General features: G+C 46.3%; 1 protein-coding gene across 2 annotated transcripts in view; it reads right to left on the minus strand.

Moving 5' to 3' along the window:
• IL17RD (interleukin 17 receptor D) overlaps positions 1-24,384 on the minus strand; it is a 65,465-nt gene extending 41,081 nt beyond the window's left edge. For both annotated transcript variants that reach the window (XM_034658498.1, XM_034658497.1), the window contains exon 1: positions 24,159-24,384. In XM_034658498.1, coding sequence (XP_034514389.1) covers positions 24,159-24,284 — 126 coding nt within the window. In that variant the 5' untranslated portion in view covers positions 24,285-24,384. The remainder of the gene's footprint in view (positions 1-24,158) is intronic.
• Positions 24,385-26,909: the final 2,525 nt, after the last annotated feature.

The raw sequence follows: 26,909 nt of genomic DNA on the forward strand, positions 1-26,909 counted from the left end.
GTAGGAGAGATCCCCTTTCTCCACATCCTCTCCAACAATTGTTGTTTCTTGCCTTGTCTATCTTTGCCACAAAATCGATATTTTCAACACAAACTCCACCTCGCTGATGATACAAATCCCCGAGAAAATCCTCCTATTGATGGATCTTTTAGAATCACTCCTCCACATCAATTCCCAAGTCTTTTGCTGCTATCCCAACTCAGCCCCTGGTTTCCTATAAAAGTAGAAAGCATCAGGATCCTCCCAGGACAAGCCTCCAATCTCTCACATGAGGGAGAAGAACACAGGACCCCAAGTCACCGTGCCTCCCAAGATCTGCTCAGGGCTTTATAGTTTGAGCCATGGTTAAATTTGTAAAATGTTTTTGCAAGTTTTAAAACAATGCTATCTGAAAAATATAGAAGCTACTAACACTGAACCACTAGTTCTAAATCAGGTCATTTTTTTTTTTAACCAAATACTCCAACCAACTGGTTTAATAGCTAGCATTCCAAATCACCGACAATTTCCCAGAACTCAAAGAGAAAAAATTGAAAAGATAAGCTAGGACATTATCGGTAAGACTCAAAGCTATCGAGTTAAATTTCAGTTCAGGCAAACCCTATTTGTCCAAAGCTCATGAAAATGGTGAATTTTTCCACAAAGCCACATATACAAATATTAATTTTCAGACTGTTCTGTTTTGGACGTTATTCAACACTTGTGGCCATTTGACAGACGTATATCCAATAGCACTGACAGGCTTTGTAGATCAATTTTGGCTTCCGGGGCTAACAACCTTCTTCCCTGGAAGTAAAGGAATAAAGCCAAAGTGTGGTCGAAACTTGCTTCATCTCTGAGAAGAGGATTACACCTCTACAGTTTATTTCCCGACACTCTGAACAGGTCTAGAGAAAATCATATTCTAAGAAGCAGTAACTACCACACCAGTTAAATGCTTATCACTAATGAACATTTATTGGGTGGTAACTGAGCCATAACCCTCATAGAACTTAACCACACTACACTCCCATGTTTCTGAAGGTACAACCTCATTTCATGAACATAGTTTTTAAAGGCATACAAAATAACTCCTGCAACCACCAGTTTGGAAAGAGCCATGTCATCTTGTAAGTTCCCCAACATGGCAAATGCCTCTTTATCCTGTGTTTAGAAGTTTGATACTCATTCAAGCTCTTTTGAAGTTCTCCCCTTACTAGAAGAACCCCATGCCAACATCTAATAGACTAATAATGAAAGATTAGCCTCGTTTTCTCAGCAACAACAAGCTTCTAGAAGATTTCCTTCTTTTAGAAGAAAACAAACACTATCTGATGAAGGAACGATGGGTTCCATTGCAGACCTTTGGGCTCTCAGATCTGGAACGTTTTAATCTGATTGTACCTATATGGTATTCACCACGAGGGCAATGCATGGGTAGAACAGAACAGACGGACCGGGGCTATGAACATCCTTGCCCCCTAGCCCCAGCAGAGCCACAGAAAGAAGAAAAAGTAATTTCAAAAGGGACACATGGATCCCCTACTCCTCCCTTCCCCACCCCCACCAAAAATAACCAGCCATAAACTTTTAGCGCCTCTCAAAGACTTCAAGAGAAGCATAAAGGAGAATGTGTCGGCCTAGCTAAGGACCCTTAAATCAGGGCAATTTCCTTCTTTATAGTTTTATTAAAATATGCAAGCACAGCACTTATCAACAAAGAAGGCATTTCTGTTTGCTTAGAAAAATGGGAGCCAATACATTCCTTCTGGGAATTCAGGGTAAAAGCTTTACAAAAAGTGTCCAGATGTGCTTAAAAAGTCAGCCTGTTCTTTCTTTTAGGGAAGAGTGAAGGGAAAAACAAAGGGTGGGAGAGACATTTTATTAAAAATTGAAAAGGTTATTAGTTTTTCTTGGCTCGCACCCTAACCTGCCCTCCACTGACAAACCACACAGGAGCACCTGAGGCAGGACCTCTGTGGCCTCCCGCAAAGCTGCAGGGAGGCAGGGACGGCTGGCGGCGGTGAGAGCCTCTGGACCTTCTCTCACCTCCAGCACATCCTGCATGGCAAATGGTTCTACCGGGTGATGATGAAACGGGGGACAGACTCTGAAAGCCAAAGAACCTCACATGGGAATCAAGCACTTTTGTATTAAAACATAAAACCATCACCCTTGGGACAAATCTTCACCCCCACCCCCCAAAAAGAGAAAAAAAAATTCTTTCTTAACTGAAATATTTTGTCAACACCACATCCCAGTTTTAACCCGGAAGCTTTGTTGAGATTTGAAGCTTCCTCTGCCCAGTGATTCCTTCCCAGAGTCCTTTTCAACCCAGAGAGATTGAAGGAGGCAGTCTGTTCCGAGGCGTTCCTGCGCTTTCCCCAGAGCTGTTGATGCTGGCACTGGCTACTGAAGGTAAAGGAGTGTTTCAAAAAGAGCATAAATAAGGGAGACAGAGAGGCAGGCATATATTGTGAATAAAAAGATAATCCTAATAATAGTTTACATTACCATGAACCAAAGTTTATATGAGCAGCTAAGCCCCCTTTCAAAGTAGAGGGCAGCTGCTGGTACGGCGGGGGAACATGGTATGTCAGAAATGTGACCTACCTTCAAGTTTGTTTAACTCAGCTGTCAGCCACCGCTTCCTTCCGCCACCTTCCACCAGGGTGGGGGTGGAGGCGGCACCCTTTCTTGAAGTGTTTTGTTTGCAAAGGCATGGAACTGTCTCAGGACTGGAAAGACCTCATCTCCACTGTTCCTGGGCAATCTTGGCAAAGGCCAAGTCACCCTCCTTAGTCCCCCTGAGGGTGAAAATGGTGACCCCCCTCAGAGAGGCAGCCCTGGGGACGCCCTCCTATTGCCCCCCAGAAGTCCAAAGAACACGTTCCAGATGAACAGTCTTCGTCCCTGGAGGCTGCCAGGAACCTTACGGGAGGGAGGCCGGGAGGCTGCAGGCTGTGCTTACATGCAGACTTGCCAAGTCATGAAGACCCTCCAGGCATCACACACTCCCAAAAATGCCGCCCCCACATAAACCCCTTTAGCCAAGAGCCTTTCCATGTGTAAGCTGAGTATCTGCACTCAGCAGAGGAATCCAGCCCTTATTCATAGAGCCCCTAGAATGTGTGGAGGGCAGGGCTAGGCTGTGAGGAAGGGTCTAACAGTGACTGAGATGGGGGCCGAGGGCCTGGAGAAGTGACATTCAGGCAGAAGTGACACCCCTATGTTAACTATGTGAAGACTGGGTGAAGGGGCACCTCTCGGAAGTAGCCAGGGTCATGTTTCCAAATGAGAACAGTGTCACCTCTCCAGCCACTTACTTGGAGTTAAATACATCTGTAACCACAGAGGCAGGAGGGACATGAGAACGGCAGAAATGGTCCCTGCCGTTGATCTCCTTTTCAATTTGGATACGAAGCCCATTTCAAGATGTGTTCACCCAGCCAAGAGCTTTCTGCCAAGCTTGAAGCTTCAGCCAGCCCTGGGAGGAACAAGGGGAAGAGCCCCAGCAAAGAATGAACTCCAAGGAGGCCACCTCCCCCCTCGCCCCCTCTCAGCCTCACCTCAGCTGTGTGGCTCGTGCTGCTGAAGCACAGGAGTACCCTCAGTGAATGACCAGCTGGTGGCCCTGGGGAGACCCTCAAATGATCTTGCAAGCATAAGGGAATGGCCACCATGCCCATCGTTCCTCTGGCAGAGCACCACAAACCACAGGCCCCAGAAAAGGAACCACCATTCATGGGGGTGTTGGCAAAGGTTCGGGGAAGGTGTTCACCACCAAGCTTTCTCTGGGTGAGGGTACTTAGGGGGACAAGCTGCATGCACCATGCACATCTCAGACCTTCCCAGGGAGGATGAAGACACTGTTTGCTCTGCTCCTGTTGCAGATGGTTTAAAACCACCCAGTCCCCGAGCTCAGTAGGTTAAGCATCTGCCTTCCGCTCAGGTCATGATCTTGGGGTCCTGGGATCGGACCCTGCATCGGGCTCCCTGCTCAGCAGTGAGTCTGTTTCTCCCTCTGCCTCTGCCCCTCTGCCTGCTCATGTTCTCTTTCTCTCTCTCTAATAAATATCTTAAAAATAAAACAAAACAAAAAAACACTTCATCCCTTCCCAGAGCAACCGGTCATCACTCCTATCTAAGCTCAGGACTTCAGAGGATGTGGCCCCTGAGAGAGGACTCTTTATCCCGTCAGCCTTCTTAGTATGCACAAGCCACAGGCCCTGCTGGTCTCTGAATGGGGGACCTCTTCCCCAGCCTCTCACGGTCCCTTACTCATCTGGCCTGTGTCACAGTCCCCTCTGCAGGTGCCAGTCTTCTGGACAGCCAGTTGGGCATTCCTGTCTCCTCTCCTGCACATTAGAGGACACCAGTGCGAGCCTTCACCTTATCTTCTGAAAGCACTCCCTGCTTTTATCTTCTCTCTCTACCCACCCATATATTGTAAGTCCAGGTCCTCTCCTCTATGGAGGGTGGCCCAGACTCACCTATGTGGAGAAGAAGGGGCAGCTTTTATGGAGCTCTTCCAGGAATGTTCTTGGAGTATTCAAGGGACCCTCACCTGGGACCCACTAAAGCAACACCAAGTCAACCTGGGCAGATGACAATCACTAGGATGACAGCTCCTGGACCCCAATTGAAACCCAGGGGACAGGAACCCCTGGGTGAGGAGCTAGGGTGTCTATGTGTCACAAATTCTAACCTCTTCAGTGCTCTTAATAAGACAGCCTGGTGCAAATGGGGGTGCAAGGGAAACAACAACAAAAAAAGTTAATCTCTCAGCTCTGCAATTACTCACATGCAGATTATCTGCCAAACAAACCATTTCTTATCAATTCTTATCTGCAGCTGCCTTTCCCCTGCCCCCGCTACTACCTAGCACATACCCCAAATCCTCTCCTTCCCCGACAGTCGCTGACAGAGTGGTCTAGGCTTCTAGGACTGTCAACACCCCGATGTAATTCAGAGCTCATGGGGAGTCTGAGGCAGTGCCCTTGTTTATGGATTCAGTGATTGATTAGGCCCTAAAAGCTCCTGGCCCAGAAGACTAAATGTGTTGAAATCAATCATTAACGGTAGTGTAATGTTAAAAAACAAGTGATGCAAAGGGGCCTCCGGCCATGTGAACATGCCGGACAAGTGCACGGGAAATGCACAGGGTGAAAGCAGATGGACACCCCTTGGGTGCCTCCGATAAAGCCCACAGGCAAATCGACAATGACCAGCAGAGCTGATGCGGCACATTTTGTAAAAAAATGAAGTCATCTGTGTGTGAACTTTCTTCTTCTTCTTCTTTTTTTTTTTTTTGGTTTGCCGCTTTTTTTTTTTTTAAGTTTTTATTTAAATTCCAGTTAGTTAACATACAGTGGAATGTCATGTTAGTTTCATGTGTACGATAGAATGATTCAATCCTTCATACAACGCCTGGGGCTCATCACAAGTGCCCTATGTCAGAATTTTTAAAAAATTCAAAACCTATGTGAAAGACAATTAGTTCATGTTATTAGAGAAAGATCGGCAACCATGGCCACAGGGTGGTGTCTTTTTCTCTAGAGAGATCAAAAACAGACACCAGGCTGCGAATGAGGCAAGAGTCCAGGTGGAAACCAAAGTAACCAAGCTCAGTAAGGAGATAGAATGGGTAGGATAGAGAAACTACTCCCTCTGAATGAAAGTTTCACTTTATCTCAATAGAAATAACCGCCTGATTCTTAAGAATTCTAGTCTGACTGTCCTATTTTACAGGGAAGTAAACAGAGTCAGCAGGGTCACATGCCCTTCCAAATCATACTCAGCTGGCCTGGGACGCCCTCATCTTGCAGGTCACACTGATGTAAATGGTACAGTCTAACAGTGGCTTCTAGCCCAAGATCAGAATTTGTGAGAACTCCAGTAAAACAGGATTAATTTATATATATTTTTTATGAGGAAATGTGTGATCAATCCAAAATTGACCTTGGAAAATATATAAATGAAGAAAAGATTTACTAGCCAAATTACTGATACAAATAGAATTCCCACCATAATACTTAAATTCAACTATTTTCATACTATGCTATTAAGTCCAAAAGAATCAATACTCTTATTTTAAAACCCTCATTTATTTACTGAAACATCCTCCCTAATACTCTCTACTAAGCAACATCTCATCCATACCTCACTTTAAAACTAACAGACTTAAACGCAATACAACTTACTCAGAAGGTAAACCAAGTAGAAAGATTCAGTCCTTCTCTAATGCAGAATAAGACAAGTATAAGGTACAACCAAAATAACAAAGAATAAATAAGGATTACAAATGTCAATATTTCCTAGGATGTGGAAAAATGAGCTCACTTATTCCTCTGGTAAGAGACTACCACCAATGACTAAGCACTTGCTATGTGGCCAGGTGCAAAGCAAAATGTTTTAAAGACAGTATCTTATTTAAGTCTCAAAACAATCCTGGAGGATAAACTCTTATGAACCCATTTTACAGATGAAGAAATTTACCCTAGGTCATAGTAAATGAGAGCAGACAGGAGAGCTGGGATTTGAAAACCAAATTTGCCCTCTTCCCAAAACACAATTCTTCATCATTACATAGAGCAAACTGGCAACAAACACGCAGTAAGACCTACAAAACTTTTGCCACGGTAAAACCATTTGGTGGAATATGTGCCAAGCCAACAAACCAAAATGGCAAAGGGGGCAGGCAGGAAACCAATCTGCATGAAGATATTCAAGCAGCTTTATAACAGCAATATGTTGGAAACAGCCCAAATGCTTCACCAATGGGCCTTAAGGGCCAAGAAAGGGGGTACACAAAACATGAAAATATTATATGGCCAGTAAAAGTGGCATGTCTGGGAAGTATGTCAATACATAGAAATATCTCTAGAAAACAAATTTAACTAATTTGAAGGGCTACATGCACACAATGTTTATAGCAGCATTAACAATAGCCAAATTATGGAAACAGCCCAAATGTCCATCGACTAATGAATGGATAAAGATGATGTGTTGTGTGTATGTGTGTGTGTGTGTGTGTGTGTGTGTGTGTGTGTGTGTGATGGAATATTACTCAGCCATCAAAAAGAATGAAATCTTGCCATTTGCAAAGACATGGATGGAGCTAGAGTATAATGCTAAGTGAAATAAGTCTGTTAGAAAAAGACAAAATACCGTATGATTTCACTCACATGGAATTTAGGAAAACAATCAAACATGGCGGGGGGGGGNAAAAAGGGGGGGGGGGGGGGGGGAGGCAAACCAAGAAATAGACTCTTAACAATAGTGAACTGATGGTTATCAGAGAGGAGGTGGGTGGGGGGATAGGTGAAACAGGTGATGGGGATGAAGGAGGGCACTTGTCATGATGAGCACTGGGTGATCACTAAATTTTACACCTGAAACTAAAAACAACAAAAGAAAACAAATTGAAGCAAAAAAAATAACCATAAAAAATAAATTCAGAGATTACAACCCTGTAGCAAGATGCATGTGTGTGTTCAAGAGTGGAAGAACCACATTTAATGGTCATTAAGCAGCCCCACCCCTTTCTTTTGCATTAGCTTGAAGTTACCAATTTGTAAAGGCAACACAAGGAAACCCTGCTTCAAGATGCTATGATTCAGAATGTCCTTCTCTTCTAGATCCAAAGAAGTGAAGTTTTCATACAAAAATAAAGGAATAACTCCACTAATTTTTAAGCCCCTCCCCCTCCGTGGTTTAGGCACTTTTTTTTTTTTAAAGATTTTTTATTATTTATTCGACAGAGATAGAGACAGCCAGCGAGAGAGGAAACACAAGCAGGGGGAGAGGGAGAGGAAGAAACAGGCTCATAGCAGAGGAGCCTGACGTGGGGCTCGATCCCATAACGCCGGGATCACGCCCTGAGCCGAAGGCAGACGCTTAACCGCTGTGCCGCGCAGGCGCCCCTAGGCACTTTTTTTTTTTAATCAAAGTACAGTTGACACACTAGGCATTCCTATTTTCAAATCAGATTAACAAGACCTCCTGAGTTATAAGCCTATACTTCATCAAATTTGTTAGCCATTTAGTACATTTATTTAAAACCTAATCTGTCTACAAATCGGAACATTATTTCTGTCACCATTTGGTTTGCACTAATAAGAGGCCACTCTCAGAATCTTGCTCTTTGATAACACATTTGAATATGTAACACTATTTAAGATAACATAAATCCATGGGCCACAGAGGAGGGAAGTTTAAGAGTGTCTGAACATAAGTCAATATGCAGGTTTATGGGGCGCCTGGGTGGCTCAGTCGTTAAGCGTCTGCCTTCACGCTCAGGGCGTGATCCTAGGGTCCTGGGATCGAGCCCCGCATCGCGCTCCCTGCTCTGCTGGGAACCTGTTTCTTCCTCTCCCACTCCCCCTCCTTCTGTTCCCTCTCTTGCTGCCTGTCTCTCTTTCTGTCCAACAAATAAAATCTTTTTTTTTTTTAAGATTTTATTTATTCGATAGAGATAGAGACAGCCAGTGAGAGAGGGAACACAAGCAGGGGTAGTGGGAGAGGAAGAAGCAGGCTCATAGCACAGGAGCCTGATGTGGGGCTCGATCCCAGAACGCTGGGATCACGCCCTGAGCGTGAAGGCAGACGCTTAACCACTGTGCCACCCAGGCGCCCCAACAAATAAATAAAATCTTAAAGAAAAAAAAATGCAGGTTTATGCTCCAAATGCAGTTTTTATAAACTCTATCCCCTGAAAAGGAGCAGGATATGCCCACAGGGGTTCTTCATCACACTCTCTCGGGGTTGGCCAGGAGGCTCAGCACACCCCCAGCCAGGCCACAGATACTCGCTAACACATCGCTCCCTCGGGCCCTCCAAAGGCTTCCTGTATAACTGATCATCTCAGGGGAACAGAGGCACAATTAAAGAGCATCCAAACTAACTGCTGCATCTTTCAAGAACAAGGTTGGGAAGTCCTGGGAGGAACTAGGCCCAAGTCAGTGCTATCTGATCTGCACTAGAGAAAGAAAAGCAGATTCCTCTGTTCAGCAAGAGTGGCCTCTGTCTGGGCAGATCCCACATCAGTCTTCATTGCAAGGTTCCTTTTCTCTGTCCTTACCAACCTACACATCCTGTCCACGTTCCTGTTTTGCCCTACACTTGGAATGACTTACTCTCGTCCCTCAAGCATAAAGAATCACTGGGCTCCATGTATAACTGGCACAGAGCCAAAGCCCCCCAATATGGTAAGGTCTGCCTCTAATGGCAAGCTGTCCAACATGGTAGCCTCCAGTCATGTGTAGTTATTTAAATGTAATTTGAGTAAAATTTAAAATTCAGTTCCTCAGTTACACTAGCCACATTTCAAGGGCTCAGTAGCCACAAGTGGTTAATAGTTCCTGAACAGCACAGTGCAGAGAAGAACATGTCCATCATCACAGAAAGGTCTACTAGATAGCACTGAGCCGAGAGGTTTCAGCACCTACCCACCTGCCTCTGCAATTCCAGGTGACATTCTCTCACAGCTGGACAATCTTCCCAGCTGTCACCAGGCAGGCACCATCTGTCACCTCATCTGACCCCAAGGTGACAGCTCAGTTTCACCTGGGCAGCATTTTTCTTCAAGACATAGTAAAATGAACACTTCCATAAGTTTATACATGTATCAATGTCTACATTTGTGTATCCGCTACCACAATCAGCATACAAAACAGTTCCACCATCTCCCCAAAATTCCCTTGTACTGCCCCCCCCTTTGTAGTCAAACCCTGCATCTACCCCAAAAACCCTGGCAACCACTGATCTGGCAACTTTCTAAAAAAACTCAGATTCCTGGCCTTCCCCTGGAAATCTCACTTAAGCAGGTCTGGGAGGAGGCCTGGAATCCACATACCCCTCCCCCCCTCAACAGCCGCCATGTTCCTCAGGTGATTCTGAAATGCAGCCAGGTTTGGGAACTTCTGGGGGTAAATGCCGAATCCTAGTTTAATTTAATTATCTGCAAAGTGCTCTCTGGTATCTAGGCTTGCTCTCTTCCCACCCCCATTAGCTGCTCTGCTGCACATGGCAGACGTCCATTGCAGGCTGGGTGATCGGAAGGCTGGGCAGGCTCGGCTGCTGGGGGCACGGGCAGGGTAAGAACTCTGTGACTCTGGTTTCTGGCAGAGAGAGGCCTCTCTGAATCATGTGGCCTGCCATCCTAATCCCTTCCTGGCTCTTTGTGCCATGGAATCCTCATCTGGCAAAAAAAGGAACCACATCAGAAATAATTGCCTACCTCCAAGGCTCACTGGGAAGTGATGATTTAGAGAATACTTTCAAAGGCACTGAGCAGCCAGGATGAAAGGTTACCCCCCCCGCCCCCCGCCCCGTGCTGGATACAACATCACCATGCAGGGCTGCCTTTGGATGGAACTCTCCTCACCCTGTTTACCTGATGGATGTGGGAGATCAGGACACAAAGTACAATAACATTGCAGTAAGTAAGTAAGTAAAGTAAGTAAGTAAGTAAGTAAGTAAGTAAGTAAGTAAGTAAAGTAAGTAAGTAAGTAAGTAAGTAAGTAAGTAAGTAAATAAATAAATAAATAAATAAATAAATAAATAATAAGTGTTTCCCTCCTAAATGCATGATCCCAAGGGCAAGATACCAAATTCCATTTTTAAAGGGGAATTCGAAAGAGCCAACATCATCTCAGAAAACCTTGCCTCTGCTCAGAAAGTAAACAATTACAAAGAGGGTCAAGGCTTGAGTTTAGCCGTTCTCTCCAGCTTCTTCAGCTCTGCTGAGGATTCCTGGAAAACACTTTGAAAAGTTTAAGATGATCAAAGGAAAAGTATGGCCAACACAAGAAATGCTATCATGTAACATCACGTGTTTATTTAGCCCCACCAAGCCAAAGAGAGAAGACTGTTTGAAAGGGAGAGAATGCCTGCTTAATCAACTAAAAATGCATTCATTACTATGCTATTCACCGTGGCTTTCCTGAAATCAGACACTTTTGCCCCTAGACCATAAGATTGAAGCGATTTGAAATGAAAATATTTCCTGTCCACTGCTTGCCAGTTTCTAGCCCCAGAGTGATATAACAGATGACATCCAGTACAATAAATGCTTTTATTAACCATAAATTTGAGACTGCTTTAGGGATTTGAAGTGTTGGGTTTCATGCTGAAAAAATGTAATGTTATCCACAGACCATCAGTGAGTAACAAAAACAGAGGGACAGGTTATGCTACTTTGATCAAATTATGGCAAAAAAAATCATCTTTTGCATTTAAAATAGTAGTTGCATTCAGGGCATATTTTCAAGGAGCACCACAATAGTTTAATCATATGTCTTGGAGAGTTTAATGGAAATTCATCCTGAATGCAGATTTCTAGAACCAACAGCTTCTGTTAAACAGAAAGGAAGTTGAAAAGTGTTATTAGGCTAAGTTAGCTGAGAAATTCAAATGCTAAAATGGGACCCCTAAATCTGGGTCTGTCAACCTCAGCACTATTGACACTTTGGGCCAGATAAGTCTTTATTGGGGAGGGCAGGCTTGTGCATTTCAGGGTGTTTGGCAGTATCCCTGGCCCCTACCCACAAAATGCCGGTAGCAAACCCCTTCCCAGTTGTGACAACCAAAAATGTCTCCAGGGATTCCGCAAATCACCCCCAATTGAGAACTATTGCTATGAATCAAATTCTAGGCCTGCTTAGCAAATGCTGCCTGATTTCTCTTTCTCCAAAGACCAAGTCAGAGCCCGAGGAGTCTCACAGCCTCAGCTCTCAGCCCCAGGGCCTCCCTCTGCACAGAAATGGGGAGCCCCAAGTGATTTCTGAAAATCAAAAGCACTCTGCACCTCCTCTCCCACTGAAACCGCACAGCCATGGAAACGAGAACTCTCTCCCCCTCCACCAGAGCAAACCAGCCTAAGCAAAGGCAACCCGCCACCACCCCACCACCCCCCAGGCACACCCGGGCCAGGCCTTTGTGTCCGGCACATTCCAGCACAGGAGCCGGCTGCTGGGCTGGGCTGCCCCGCATCCCTGCCAGCCTCCAGACTGCTGCTTTCTGGCCTTTCACTGTCAGGCCAAGGAGGGGACCAGGGTCCCAGTGCCAGAAAAGAAAATGAGAAGCAAAGGTGAACCTCTGCAGCCCATTCTCTGCATGCTGAATGTCCCACTATTACATCTCGGCATGACATTTCACGGCCAGCAGGGGAGGGGGCCCAGCCCTGAAAGCTGAACAAATGCCGGGCCCAGAGGCCCGCCTGTGCCCTCCCTGTCTCCCCGCACTTATGAATAAAAGATGGACGGTTTGTCTCGGCCATTTTCCTGGTACCCTGTAAGAATAACAGTGGGCTGCTTTCTGACATTTTATCTTAACCCTGAAAAATAATCCATATGAACTTCACAGGTCTTTAACTGTACTTGCCCTTGCATCGGGGGTAAGGACAAAGAAGAGAAAAGCCACGTAATTAGGTAGAAGATAGGAATTCAGGTTAAACTAATGCAACTGTCTGTCTGGAAGGGACTCTAATAAAATAATTTAGGCAACAGGCGATCACAGAACCAAAAGGCTGGAAACTGACTTCAAGGACATGTTTTGAGTGAAGTGGCCTTTCCTGGAAATAAAGTTCAATGTTTTCTTAGCACAAAGGAAAGTAACGACTGAATTTTGGTGTGAGGATGCATTCAACTGGAAACCTGCCTGGGCCAAAAAGAGGTTTTAATAGGAACTCGTTCCCAGTCGTGGAGGGCGACACCTATGAGGCCTTGGAACAAGCTCATGTGAATAGCAAAAACTTTATACATTCTTGAGACACCACAGTCCTAATGTTGAGAGCACAGCTGATTTCAAATAGTCTTTAAGGGGAGAGGGTATATTACAGCCTAACACACGTGACACCCTGCGCTTTGGATTCTCAGTAAAGTAAAAGGGAAGCCTTCATGTAAAGCATCTCCTTTTTAAATAAGACAAAACAAGACTGAACTGGATGAAACCACTGGAAAGGTCTCCATGTGCAACAGTTTCAAGTAGAAAAACCAAATTTTGCTCAGCGCTGAAACTGTATTCATATTTGTTACCTACTGATACCTAACACACGTCACAATATCATCTTTGGAGGGATCTGGCCAAAATATTAACCCTTGTTGTGAGGAAAAGACCAGAAATCTAGATTGTGGGACCGTCTACACCACAAGTGACCCTGAATCTTCAGAATGTGTATTTATAAAGAACCAAAGAAATGGGTGGAAGAACTGTCCTCATTTAAAGGAGACCGAAGAGTCAGGATGTCTCTGTAGAAGTGATCTATTTAAAGGGCACCTGGGTGGCTCAGTCAGTTAAATGTCTGCTTTGGCTCAGGTCATGATCTCAGGGTCCTGGGATCGAGCCCTGCATCAGGCTCCCTCTCAGCGGGGAGTCAGCTTCTCCCTCTCCCTCTGCAGCTCCCTCTGCTGTTCCCCTGCTTGTGCTCGCTCTCTCTCAAATAAATAAATAAATAAATAAAATCTTTTAAAAAAAAAAAGTGATCCATTTAAGAGTGATCCTTGTCTGAATTCTGTAACGTGATTCAGAAAGAAATCACGAAGGACTGCAGGACAACTGAGGTAGGTAGGGCAAGCAATTGGTGACTCCCAGCAAAGGGGAAATAGGTGCTCATTTTACAGTGCTTTCAACTTTTCTATAGGCTTGAAAATTTTCAGAATCCAAAATATGGATGAGAAAGTACAGTAAAGAAAAGCCCAGGTACCAGGGACCAGCCACCTGTTGGGCTGGTAGGGGATGGGGTGTGCTACCCAGCAGTAATTTCACCTTCCTGTTTAGTTTCAGAAAATATATGCCCAAAATATTATTACTGTATTTTAAAGGAAAATTACATAAGTCTTAATACAGCATAGGTCTAAAATAAAAATAAGATGTAAAAAACAATAATATGACATTATTCACTTAACTGGGCAAGGGGTTTGGGGATGGGCACACAGCAGACATTTAAGACATTCATGTTTCTGATTTTAAAAAGTCATAGGTCCTTTAAAAGCCGCCTTACGCCTTTCCCTAAAAATCTTCTCCTGCAATTTATCATTCTCTTTCTCATGTCAGAAAGCCTACTAATTTAAAAACTTTTTAGAACAGCTCTTTAAAACCCCCCTGCCTTCCGCCCAAAGTCTCCCCCCATTATCCACCCTCATCTTTCTTTAATGAGATAAAAGCAATAATTACACTAGTCTTGACCAACTCGAAAACTATGCACTTAAAAAAAAAACACAAAAAAAACCATGTGACCCTTTAAGTAAAAGGAAGAAAGCTCAGTAAATGGGAAATGTGCTCAAGTGTAAAGATGTGGGGGTAGAATTTCTGTCTCTTGAGGACTTCAAAACCCAGGGAGGAGAACAATGAGAGAGGCAGTGTGTCCAGAGCAGCCTTAGGAAGGACCTGGGTGACTGTCACCTTGGGCGAGTCAGACACTGGGAACCCACGGCTCCCACCGTCCTGAAGCAGCCTTTGGGTAGCACAACCAGATGTTGCATTTTCTCTGCTTAATTTCGGTAAAACTCCATGACCTCTTTCTCAAATTAAAAAGGCAATGCTATTTTTTTTTTAAACCACAGGAGCTATCTTTAGTGAAGCCTTCTAAGGATTTCATTAATTCATAGCCAGCCAACCAGGACCTTTCCCACAGTCTTCCACAAAAAAGCCCGGGAAGTCACTGACTGCTTGGCTGGATCTGAATATGAGCAGAGGTAAGATCAGAAATATCTAGTTCCTCCCACAGGGAGGCAAGCCATGGAAATCAAAGCCGGGCAAAAACTCATTACCACAGCTGGCCAGCAAACCCACAGCCCTGGAAAGAAGGCAGAGAGAGAGCATCTTTGATTCTGGATGGACCATCTAGTGACTTCAGAAAACGAAAAGTGATCACAACCAAAGGGGATGAAACAAAACGAGACATTTCATAAAGTCCAAAAAAAGGAAGCACAGTTAGCACTGGATAGTAACTTTGTACATTTTTTTTAATCCACGGTGCAGTGTAAACTGCACAGTCCAGACAGCTCCTCTTGAAGCAACCAACACTTTACAAGGTGCGATCCCCATCCAATCCCAGCCCGATCACCACCTCAGTCATCCCCTGGACCATCCTGCAGCCCAGCAGTTTACTGGTGCCAGTAATCCATGATGTGACGAGGTGGAACATATTTTATGCTAACTCTGAGCACCTAATGCCACGTGATGCACGAATGTCGAGAAAATGTAAGAACCACAGGACTTCAGAGGATATCTGTGTGACAGTGGCTCACCTTCCAGGTCACCTCAGCAGAGAGAACCCCTAGGATCATCCGTGTGTGCCACCATCATTCTCATCACTGACTGTGATTTCCTGCAGAGCACTTGGTCATTCAAGGAACATGCAGGGAGAACCTACTATATGCCCACCCCTGATCTCCTGATGCAGCTGGAAACAAAATAGATACAGGCCCTGGCCTCATGCCGTGGACACTGCAGTGGGGGAAACAGAGAGACAGACTAGAAAACACCATGGGTATCTCACGGTGAAAAGGTCTGTGGAGAAAAACAGAGTGAGGTAAAGAGGGCAGGTTGCTGTTTCAAACAGGGTGGTCATGTTGCTATTCCATTGTCCTACTTGTCTCCATGTTTAATTGAAGCTCCAGAAATCAGGCCCAGCACAGAGAAAGCACCAAATTCACACTGAATGGAGAAATGGCCACTGAGGGTCACTCTTATCAAACGATTCATCTGCTGGAGAAACCCATCAAGCCTCATGCTTCGCGACAGGTGCATGAAGACAAAATTCAAGGCCTACCTACAACCCAACCTACATCCTCGGCCTTCTATCCCCAACCGTGCAAAGAACCACCCTCCCTCAGCTTTGCAACTTCATTCTTTGTGTCACACTTTTCTTTCAAAGGATCCCTCCACCTCCTGGTTCCACTTACAGAGGGGAGCTGCCTTCTTCAGCCATTCAACCCCTTCTTCTAAGCTTCCTCTGAACCATCCAAGTTAAGTTTCTTCTTCATAAACAAATCAAGTTTCTTCTTCTTCAATCATCACTGCAAAAGGCTGGATGCATTCTCACTAAATCTGGAGGCATGATGGGGTGGGTCTGACTACTGCATGCAGGCTTTCTGGCACAGGTGAAATTCACATGGGGAGGCCAGGGAAGGGGGAGCACGATGTGGAGAAGCCTCATAGAGAAAGGTGGGCCTCCTCCAAAGCAGGGGAAACTAAGGCAGACCAGGAAGCCAGAATTACTGGGAACCAGTGGGGACAAGGGCTAAAAAGCCAGCTTTCCAAAGGTGTCAAGCAGCACCTCAGGCACTGGTACATCATTACGCGGCTTCTCACACTGGCAACTGCATAGGCAGAATGTTCTAGTTTGAGGAGAGCAGGAATGTGGTTCGTGTTTCTCTGGAAGGAGTGGGGAGGTGCAGAGAGAGGACAGAGAGTTCCCTGTACCTTGGAATCCTTCCTGCACCTCCCTGTCTCTGGGCCTTTTTCTTGCAGCCCCAGCTGGGTGGGGAGCCACTGCAGACAGGGGAGAGGGCCTGGTCCTACTGTCTTTGTCTTTTCCCTGGAAAGTAAACTACAAAACCACACCAAGACTTGACATGGTGTCACTGCCCAAAAATCCGTGTCTTACGTCCTCACTCCAGACTAGTCTTCTCGAACTTCAGATCTTGAGCAGTTCGATAAATCCTGACCATGGGAGTGCCTGTGCCCCACCCAGAGCCAATGTGCCCACTCCAGAGAAAGGCAGCGACAAACTGTCACTCAGCAGGGCTCACACTTGTTAGTGCTGACTGCTTGTGCATCGGTCTGGATTACAGTGCATTTTCCTCTGGTAAAACGGGGGCCATTTCAGGAGAGGAGAAACCAGAAATCACCTGGACAGAATAAAATCACAAAGAGAGAGTTTTTAAACCATATGGCCTGTCTCAGGAAAATGCACTTCTTCGTTCCAAGGAAACCCTCCCTCTATCCCCATCTCAGAACAGAAGTTTGGGGCCATAGCCAGCACTTTTTAAAGGGTTACCATTCAATGGGGTGGGGGGGTTGGGGGGAGGGGTGTCATTCTACAAAACTGACAAAACAGAACACTTGGAAAAACTCCTAGTTTTTAAGGAAATAAAATTTTTAAATCTAAAAAGATATTTAAAGCCTAGTCCTTCATGATTTCAAAAGGATTCATTTATTCATTTAATGTGCGAAATGTAAATATCCATCCAAACATTTAATTAATGCTATCAATTTCCATTCCCTTTCAAAGTTGCCGCTTCAATTTTATAGGACATTTCTGATAAGTTCAAGCAACCTTCCCTACAATGTAGTAATTTTAATGAAAAAGCCTCATGATTAATGTCATGATTAATGTTCAGTTTTGGAATGAAGTAACATACAATGAAATTACGATTTATTAAATGTCCAACAATACTTGCCATCTACTGCCCTTTCAACTCTAAAGGTACTAGCTTTATGTAAATAAGACATTTTACCATTAGGTTTACTATAAAACCCATGCTTCTTAAAAGTGCAGTTTTTTAATGGAGGTAGTTTCCATTCATGCAATTAAATCAGACAATTTATAGGCCAACTTCCGTTTTAGAAGAGAATTACATGTGTGTTCACATCACATCTTTATTTTGTCATCCACCCAGTGATTTGTTGAGGACAGCTGGTACCTATTAAGTCCCCCCTTTAAATGTTGTAGCCTTAATTAGCTACATCCACCTTCCCCCAACATTTCCAAACAAGGAACCAAAGCAAAGGGAAGCCCTTTTTATCACAGATGCTTTGAACAATGAAGTTGTAAATGTTAAAATAATAGTCTCCATTAGAAACCAGCTAGTTATTCCTTTTTTAGGCCCCAGCACAAAAACAGGGTACACACAGGGTTTAAATGTTTGGTGTTTGTTACTTAGGTAATTTTTAGTTTCACGCCTGGCTGTTGTTAATTAAACTTTCCCAAGATACTGCTTGGGAAAGGGTGAAGGAGAGTCTCCCCAGAGATATTCTCGATTTTATTTAGGCTGCACACTTCTTACTTGGGATTACTGAGCCCATAAAACCAGCAGACAGAATCTGCAAGGACAGAATAAGCCTGGTATGGTTTTCTGTGAATAGATATCACGCTCTTCCCAGATAATACTTTCCAACTCACACAATGAAAAATCCACTTGATTGCAGGACTTTAACCTGCCAGTGTAGATAGAACACACTGATTTGGTTATAATGTCGACTTCCCTTCTTAAAAAATTTTATTTTTGTTTATTTATTTATTTAAAAAGATTTTATTTATTTATTCGACAGAGATAGAGACAGTCAGCAAAAGAGGGAATACAAGCAAGGGGAGTGGGACAGGAAGAAGCAGGCTCCCAGCGGAGGAGCCTGACGTGGGGCTCGATTCCATAACTCCGAGATCACGCCCTGAGCCGAAGGCAGACGCTTAATCACTGTGCCACCCAGGCGCCCCCCTTCTTAAAAAATTTTAAAGAAGTAATCTATGATGCACTCAGGACTTCAAGTGTGAATTACGTCTACCTGCTAAATTTTGAGCAAGATAAGGAGCCATCTCTAGGATTTCCCCCCTTAGATTTGGTTTATTCTTAGAGATTTGCCAGCTTTAATCTGCAGTAAGATGATCTGTTTCAATAGGATGTGCTCTCTCCTGGGCTTGTATCTTTTCAATCAGCCAGTGGCCCTGCCGGGTTTAGAGTGGCAGAGAGGAAGTGGCCTGTGGTTAAACAGAGGAAATTCCAAGGCATTTTAATAGAGCAAATAGTCTCTTTACTTCCCACAGGGAAGAGCTTCAAAGGGCCCAGGGCCCTGGAGAAGACAATGTGTTGTGGGGCCATCAGTCACCTAATCGTGTGTCAGGACCATTCAGAATGTCCCGGCAGCCAAGACAAACACTGCCCGGGAGGACATTGCCTCCCACCAGACGAGCAAGTCAGGCCACTGGGAGACGGGGCCCGTGGCACCAGCACAGACAGGCCCCCTGAGATTGCAGAGGGCAGGGGACCTCCAAATTTGGGGAAGATATGAGACATAAAAGGTCTCAGCTGACAGGGTAGAGTGCAAGAGAAAGGTCTCCTCCAAGGGCTCTGCCTCCCCACTCCAGGCTAATCAAGCTTCTAGGGGTACCCGAGCCCCCCGCCTCAGCCCCATACTCTTACAAATGGGGGGGGGGCAAGCTTCCAGAAGCCTAAAAGCCCATCCATCAGAGGCAGACACAAGAGGCAGTGAGAAACGAAAAGGTACAATTAATTGCTGATGGGGTGGCCTCAGCAGCAGCAGACATCTGCTGGGCATGGTATGTGAAAAAGCTCAGGGAAAGATGAGGGGAAAAGAGGGTCTAAAAGCTTAAACACACACATTTTAGGCCAAATGAAGCATGAAAAATACTCAACTTAAAATAAAGACTTAGAAAAGCATTAGCAGTTCTTTCCTTTGTAGGGACACTGGTAAGGTTTGAACTGCAGAGAATATGATTTGGATCCTACCCTGCTCTTTCCAGACTGTTTTCCAGACAAGCCCAGCTGTTCTGGGGAGGAACCCATGGAAGCGTCAGGGTCGCCTTTACTCCTGGCCTCCCCTTCAACCCCAGGCTAAAGTCATCCTCCCAAACCAGGGTGCCCTGCCCAGCTGGCTCCCCTGGATCCCCCTCAGCCAGCCTGACCCCTTTCACTGTTCAGGGCTCTAACAAAGTCTCCACTTCCTCTCTAAATCCAGGGAAGTAATTTAAAGTCAAACTCTGATTTTAAATGTTTAGAGTGTGGTTTCTCTCCCCCTTCTCTGGCCTGGGGGAAGTCCTGTCTCCTAAAGCAATGGCTCTCATCACTGAGAGAGCATCAGAGGAACTTGTTAAAACGCCAGTTGCTGAACCCCCATCTCACTCCCATTCTGGTCGCATTAGCCTTGAATCTGCATTTTAACGAGCTCCCAACACAATCCTGATACTGGAAGCCCCTAGACTTTACTTTGAGAAATTGTGTTCAGAGGGAAAGGGTCCACAGACGGTACTTTCTTGCTGGTCTCATTCACCCAGCTGTATCCCCTTGTTAATACAACTAGCACAATGCCCCAGGCACTGCAGGGGCTCTGGTGGGGGGGGCAGTCAGTGAGATGGATGGGGGAGGGGAGAGAAGGGAGGGCTGTTCAAGAGAGATGGACCCGGGCCAGGAGGATTCCCAATTAACACGGCAAAACAGGCTGGAGGAAAGCAGCACGGTTCTTATAAAAATGTCTCTCTGAAAAATGTGTCAACCAGGGCTGAGTCACTTTTTAACCAAGAATTCTGTAAGAGACACGAGAGCATGTATAACATGGAAGACATGGCCACAAGACAGGCAGACCAGATGCAGGCTAGGGAGCCATGAGCTGCAAGTGAATGAAAACGCATCCAATTCAGAATCAAATAAACATGCCTGGGCCCACAGCCAAGGGGAGTTCTTGGATTGGACTTTTATCAGGACCTAAATTTTAACCAGCTGGAACTTCTTCTTTTCCAAGTACCACCCTATTCCTTCCTACCTTTTGAGATGAAGTATTTGCCTTAAATGGGAAACTTGCACTTCATTGTAAAGACGATGCCAGCATTCTGGCTTCCTGAATTCCTGAAGGAGCAGGCTTTTTTTGCAGGGTAGACATTTGTTTCAGAGATAAAAGACCAGGGAAGCTGTACCCCGTTTAGGTAGGAAGGCGTTTCTTGTTCCGTCCTTCTCCACTGCAGGAAACAACACTGAATAAAAACCTGTGGGAGCCGATGCCTAATTCTTTGTTCCATCAGTGTATTTCGAACAAACAGCAAGATGAGGGAAAAAAACCTCAGTGCAACTGATAGAGGTAAAAAAACCTCAGCGCAGTTGATGGAAAGTTACCCATCACAAACAGAACCATCCCATCAAGAAGCAACAGTTAAGATCCAGTGTAAATGAGGATGCCAGCTTTAGAAATTGTTACTTCTTTGGGAAAACTGTATTTATTACTCCAAGATCAACTTTACCTGGCAAGGGCCCTAAGAGATTTTTGTTTTTAAGTAGTCAAGGAAGTGTGCCCACAACTCATTTCTAAAACACTGAGCTGTGCTCAAGATGATATCTGCCCCTTAATTGCCCCATTAATAATAGGAAGGTTGTGAAATCTGACCACTTAAACCAGGCCAGCTCCTCAGAGAGCCTCCCCAAAGGGTGTGTTAGAAAAGCTGCTGAAGGTTAGCTGGCTGCAGTCACCTTGCAAGTCCTGGGAAAATACACACTGCTGCAGGGGCAAGAGTTCCTGGAACAAATGCTCCCTGGAGATCAAGGGGGTCATTTGCTCAGTTCCTCCGCAGCACCCAAATCCTGCAGGGCTCACGTCTCCACCCTGCTGTCCCCCTCTCAGGTTCCATGTGACCTAGACCCACGGGAAGGCGTCTCCTGTTTGAGTCACACATAATCAACCCTTCTTTCATGTCTGCATGGCCCCAACTAGACTGTAAGCAACCTCAGAACTAAGACCAACTTCTATGAGCTGACTACCCACCATCTGGTAGGGGACTCTGACATGAATCAAAGGCCCAAATCACTGTACACCAGCACTCACTGGCCAGTCCCTGACAGAGCAACATTTGGAAGACCCAATGTAGGGAGGTGGGGGCAGGGAAGGCCTCCTGCAGGAAGTGCCGCTGGAGCAGAGAAGGCAGGCTGAGGTGTAAAGAAAAGGAACACAGACAGGAACAGCATGTGCAAAAGCCTGCTGTGGAGAGGACACCAGTGCTCTCATCTCTCCACCAACTTACTAAAATCATTACCTAATACAAGATTTAGTAGGAAGGCTACAGGGTCTAATTGGGCTCAGCCAAGATTTACAGGCTCTGAGGCCACCAAGATGAGGTTAAGTGCCTGGCTAAAGAAAACTGTCCTAAGACATAGTTGTGAGCAAATATTAACAATGTAGTGTGGTGAGAACTAAAGCACAAGGACCTGCATGAGAAGGCAAAGCAAAGGGAATGGCATTCGGGGAGAGCTTCCTGGAGGTGGTATCACCTGAGCTGAGTCTTAGGAAAAGCAGAAGGTTCTGAGGAGAAGGAAAAGGCATCATAGGAGCAGAGAAAGCATGCCTCAACAGCACAGAGGGCACCAAAGTTAGGGACAGGCTGGAAAGGTAGGTATGCAAGGCAGGTGGGCAAGAGGGGCTGGGGATGGCTCCATCAGATGCACCAAAAGAAGTCCAGGAGGGAAGGAGCCATGCAGCAGGTTGGGAAGAATGTAGAATCTGGGAGATGCCCCAGAGGCTTCCATGCTCATTCAAAGAAGGGACCCAAGGAGAGAATTAGTTAGACCAAGGTAAAAGCTGTTGAGAAGGTCACCCCCAACTAGGAGTTCTGGTGGGAGAAAAGAGGTCAGCCTGAGTGTGAGGCTTCTGGGGCAGGGGCCATCATTAATTCGGAGTAGGGGTGCACAGTTAGGGGAAATGAACACATTCCCACAGGCATAGAGAACAAAACCATCAGCTTGGCTCCTTTGGGCCACTATTATACCCGAAGCATTAAAACTTCACAAGCTTTGTGAACTGATACATGAAGCCACCTGCAGAAAAATAGCAACTTGGACTGATCCACCTTTGCTGTCATATGTAAACTCAGAATAAAATGCATGTGATGCTCTTACAGTTATTCAAAAGCCAAAACATCCACTTAGATCCAAAAAGTTTAGCAAGATTAATAAGTCAATAAGAGATAGCCTTAAGGAAAACTTTTTGATCTAAAAACTGGGAAAAACTTGGTATCTTAAAAAATAATAATTGTGGTATTTTACTAAAATGGGACAGGGTAAGAAAATGTGATGTTTTACTCCAACAGGAATAGTTATATTCATTATGGGGTTGGTGGTGGGAGGGTGTGTTATAGCTCTCTATAGTGCAGCTATTAGGTTTGAAGATAACCCAGCTGCCTGGCTCATACCTGGTTTTCTGCACTGTTTCTCTGAATGTGGGACAAGGGAGCTGGAAGCACCAGCCTGCGACTCTAAAAGGGTGCCAGGTCCTAGGCCTTGACTGTGCTGAGGCCATTCAGAACATCCCAGAAGAGGTGAGTCAACCTTATTCCAAGTAAAGGACCCAATTCTCAGCGCAACAGCGCTGGGATAACTAGGAAATCCCCATTTATTCCCATTTTTCAGGTGGAGAAACTGGAGCCCAGGAACAGAGCCAAGGTCATGTCTGTGGCTGCTTGAGTGCAAAGCCCTCACAAAGCCCTCCACAAGTCTAAAGGCCTTGAATGCTCTGACGCCTGGCCACCCTCCCGCTTGGGTGGGAGGTGTGCGCGGCAGACAGATGCAGTCTCCGGGTCCTGGGACCGTCCAAGCCCAGGAACCCTGGTGGGGGCTGGGGACCGCAGCATCCCCGCGCACACCGCCCCCCCTCCACCCTACGCCCCACCACCCGGACAGCATCAAAGTGCTGGTTTACTGGGAGAAGGCTCCAAACACAAGGCTAAGTCTGTGCACCTCTCCAGTCTCCTCTGGAGCATCTGACCGAGGTGACAAACTCATACCTGCCTTTGGCCTAGAAAAATATCCGCAAATCAAGCTGGGGCCAGGGAGAGGGGGTGTAGGTCATCCGTGAGACCATTTGACAGACCAAGGGCTGAACGGGGAGCAAAATTTCCCAGCAAATCAGGAATCGGGGGTGGGGTGAAAGTGGGGTAAGGCGGCCCAGGCTAGAAGGAACAATGCAGCCTCGAGAGGGGGCGCATCCCTCCCCAGAGCTCCGGGTCCCCACTCCGGCAGTCCCGGGCCTTTGCAGAGTTGTGGACTGGAGGGGTGGACTACAGGGCCACGCCTGCTCCAAAGCGCCCCCAGTTCGGACAGCTCTGAGCATCCCAGCCTTGGGGCGAAGGAGGTACAGGTCCGGAAACAAAGGGTGGGGCGCCCTTCTCCCGCCCGCCGCGGGACGCCCCTCTCGCCCGCCCTCTGGGAGCCGGACCCCGGCCAGTGGCCGTGCCTCATTAGCAACACAAAGCCGGGGGTCGGGCGGCCCCTTTCATCCCGGCCGGGGCTGGCTGACGCGCGCCCCGGGAGGAAGGGAAGAAGGGCGGGAGCAGCGGGGATCCCAGCCCTGCCACTGACTCCGCGTAGGGCATGCAGGTCGGCCCCCGCTCGGCTGCCCGCAAGCCCCTGTGCGCCCCGCGCCCGCCGCGCTTTTGGGGACAACGAGAAGTTTCTCCTTACCCTCCAGCCGCAGGTGTCCGCGCCCCGCGCTCTGCTGGAGCCGCCCGCGGCCACGGCCAGCTGCGAGCCGTTGAGGCAAGCGTTGACCGTGAAGAAGACGGAGCAGAGCTGCAGCCACGGGGCCATGGCCGTGCGCTCGCCCAGCCCTACTCTACTCTGCACCCGGACTGCCTGCCTCTGGCCAGCCCCAAGTGGGCGGTGGCGCCGGCGGCGGCGGCGGCGGAGCTGGCCGCACCACCGAGCATGCGCCGCCGGCCCGCGCCCTGCCCCTTCTCTCCGGGCCCCGCCCCCCCAGCCCAGCCCTCCGTCTTTGGCCCCGCCCCGCCGCGTAACNACCTGACAGGTCTTTTTTTTAATCCAAGGGATTTGTCCAAGTGATGCCTGCTCCCAGCGAAAAATTCAGGAAAACACAAAGAATATAATAATAATGGTTTTAAAAATAATTTAACCAACACCTACTACTTGCCAGGCCTCTTCTTGAATCTTCCCAACCGCACAGGGAATTGTCAGTATTATTCTTCTCCCAATTTCTGGCGCAGAAAAGTGGGTAATTTGGTGGTTAGAAAAATCCTGGCTGAGACCTCTGACAAATAACTTACTCTCTCCATGTTACTGTTCCTGCCCCCCTGTAAACTGGAAAAACAAAAGTATGCTGGTCTGGGGAGGATTCTACTGGTTGGCACATAGCAAGTGCTCAATAAAAGCTACATTGTATAATTAAGCTACTTGCATAAGTCATCCAGCTGGTACCTACTGAGATTCAAATCCATATCTGACAAAAACAGTACTCTTAACCAGTACACTTGTCAGACTTACATTGTGCAATGGATAGGAAGCTGAGGCTCCGAGAAGTGGAGTAGCCAAGGTCATATGACTTCAGCACGAGCCCCTTCCCACTTTGACTTGTATCTGTGCACCTGAATCCCACCATTTCACTGTCCTCGGCCCCGCCCCTCATCTCTGCTACCCCGTCCTCCACAAAGCCTTCCTAAAAGCTGAATTGCCTTCTTCCGCTTTCGTCCCAATATACAATGCATTTCTCTCCACTTGAATTCAGAGAGATCTCCAGAAAGGTGAATCAGGTCACTGACTTCTGATTGAAAATCCTCTGCGGTGGAATTTTTTCAGCGGACCTTTATAGTAAAATTCATATTGGCCCCTCCTCCCCCCACATTCTCTCTTCCCACTCTGCCTTCACCACCTGACTCCAGCTGTGTGGAACTGCCCACTCAACCACATCTTGTTCTTGTCTCAGTAAACCTTTGAGACTCTCTGTCCAACAAGGCATCTTCCTCTACATGGCCCTCTCCTTCTAGGCCTTGTCTGCCAGGCCTAAGTGTGGTGACAGTTTAGCTGCTGCTACCACTAGGTTCCTGTACTTTCCCTCATGACTCCACACACCCTGTCCATACCTCGTTCTTAAACTCTCTGCAGAGGTAGAGGTGGACCCAGTTTCTCATGCTACCCCCCTGGAGAATGGAGACTCTTCTCAGTAAAGCTAACAGGAGTCCTGGAGACGGGCTCTGACAAGACCACTTTGGAACCAGGGAGCAGAGCCAGCTTCACCTGAACCCCAGGGGCTGGAAGTGGAAAACAACAGTTGTCCAAAGAAGACTGGCCTTGTTTCCAGAGAAAGCAAGATGGATACTGGGTTCACCAAACAACAGTGTCCACCACAAAACCCAGATGCTAAGATGTTCGTCCATGTGCACCACAGGACAGAAATGTTTTATCTTTCATCTCACTGCCAGGATATTCAGGAATTCAGCCAGACCAGGGGAGGGCAAGCACCACAACTTCCTTGATCATCCAGAAGAACCAGGATCCACAAAAGTTGCCTGTAGAGTAGCCTTCTCTGAATAGACCTCACTCAGAATGTTGCCCCGCTGGGAAGCTGTTGGTTCCACACTCTGCTTCTATCCAGGCTTCCGCCCACCTCCCTGGCACTCTTGGTGCTCCTCACTGGATCATTCCCAACTCCCATAGCAGTGGATCTTAGGGGTTTGGCCATGAATATCAGGAGTGCCAGGGGCTGAGACAAGGCCAGGACCACATGGGTGTTGATGAAACACCATGGAAACTATATGAAACTGCCTGCTCCTTAAGCTCCTTAATCTATATGACATTCCAGCCTAGATATGGTTCATAATCTACCAACAAATCACCTGCTGAGGGACTTCTCTTATAATCAGTAATTCAAAAATATCCTCACACGGGGTGCCTGGGTGGCACAGTGGTTGGGCGTCTGCCTTCGGCTCAGGGCGTGATCCCGGCGTTATGGGATCGAGCCCCACATCAGGCTCTTCCGCTATGAGCCTGCTTCTTCCTCTCCCACTCCCCCTGCTTGTGTTCCCTCTCTCGCTGGCTGTCTCTATCTCTGTCGAATAAATAAATAAAATCTTTAAAAAACAAAAACAAAAAACAAAAATATCCTCACACATTTATCTTGATGCATCCATTCAACTATTTTCTTAAGATATATTCCTAGAATCAGAATTGTTGGATTATATACACATTTAAAATCGCCAAACTACTCAATATTACTGCATTCTAATATATATATATTATATATATTAAATTACATAATATATTAAAATATTATATATATGATATATATTTTTTAAGTAGGATCCACACCCACCAAGGGAGTTGAACTCACAACCTTGAGATCAAGAATCACATGCTCCAACAACTGAACTAGCCAGGCATCCCATCTACCCCAATTTTAATTGGCTTTTTTTTTTTTTTTTT

This window comes from Ailuropoda melanoleuca, chromosome 4, assembly GCF_002007445.2.
Source record: "Ailuropoda melanoleuca isolate Jingjing chromosome 4, ASM200744v2, whole genome shotgun sequence".
NCBI lineage: Eukaryota > Metazoa > Chordata > Mammalia > Carnivora > Ursidae > Ailuropoda > Ailuropoda melanoleuca.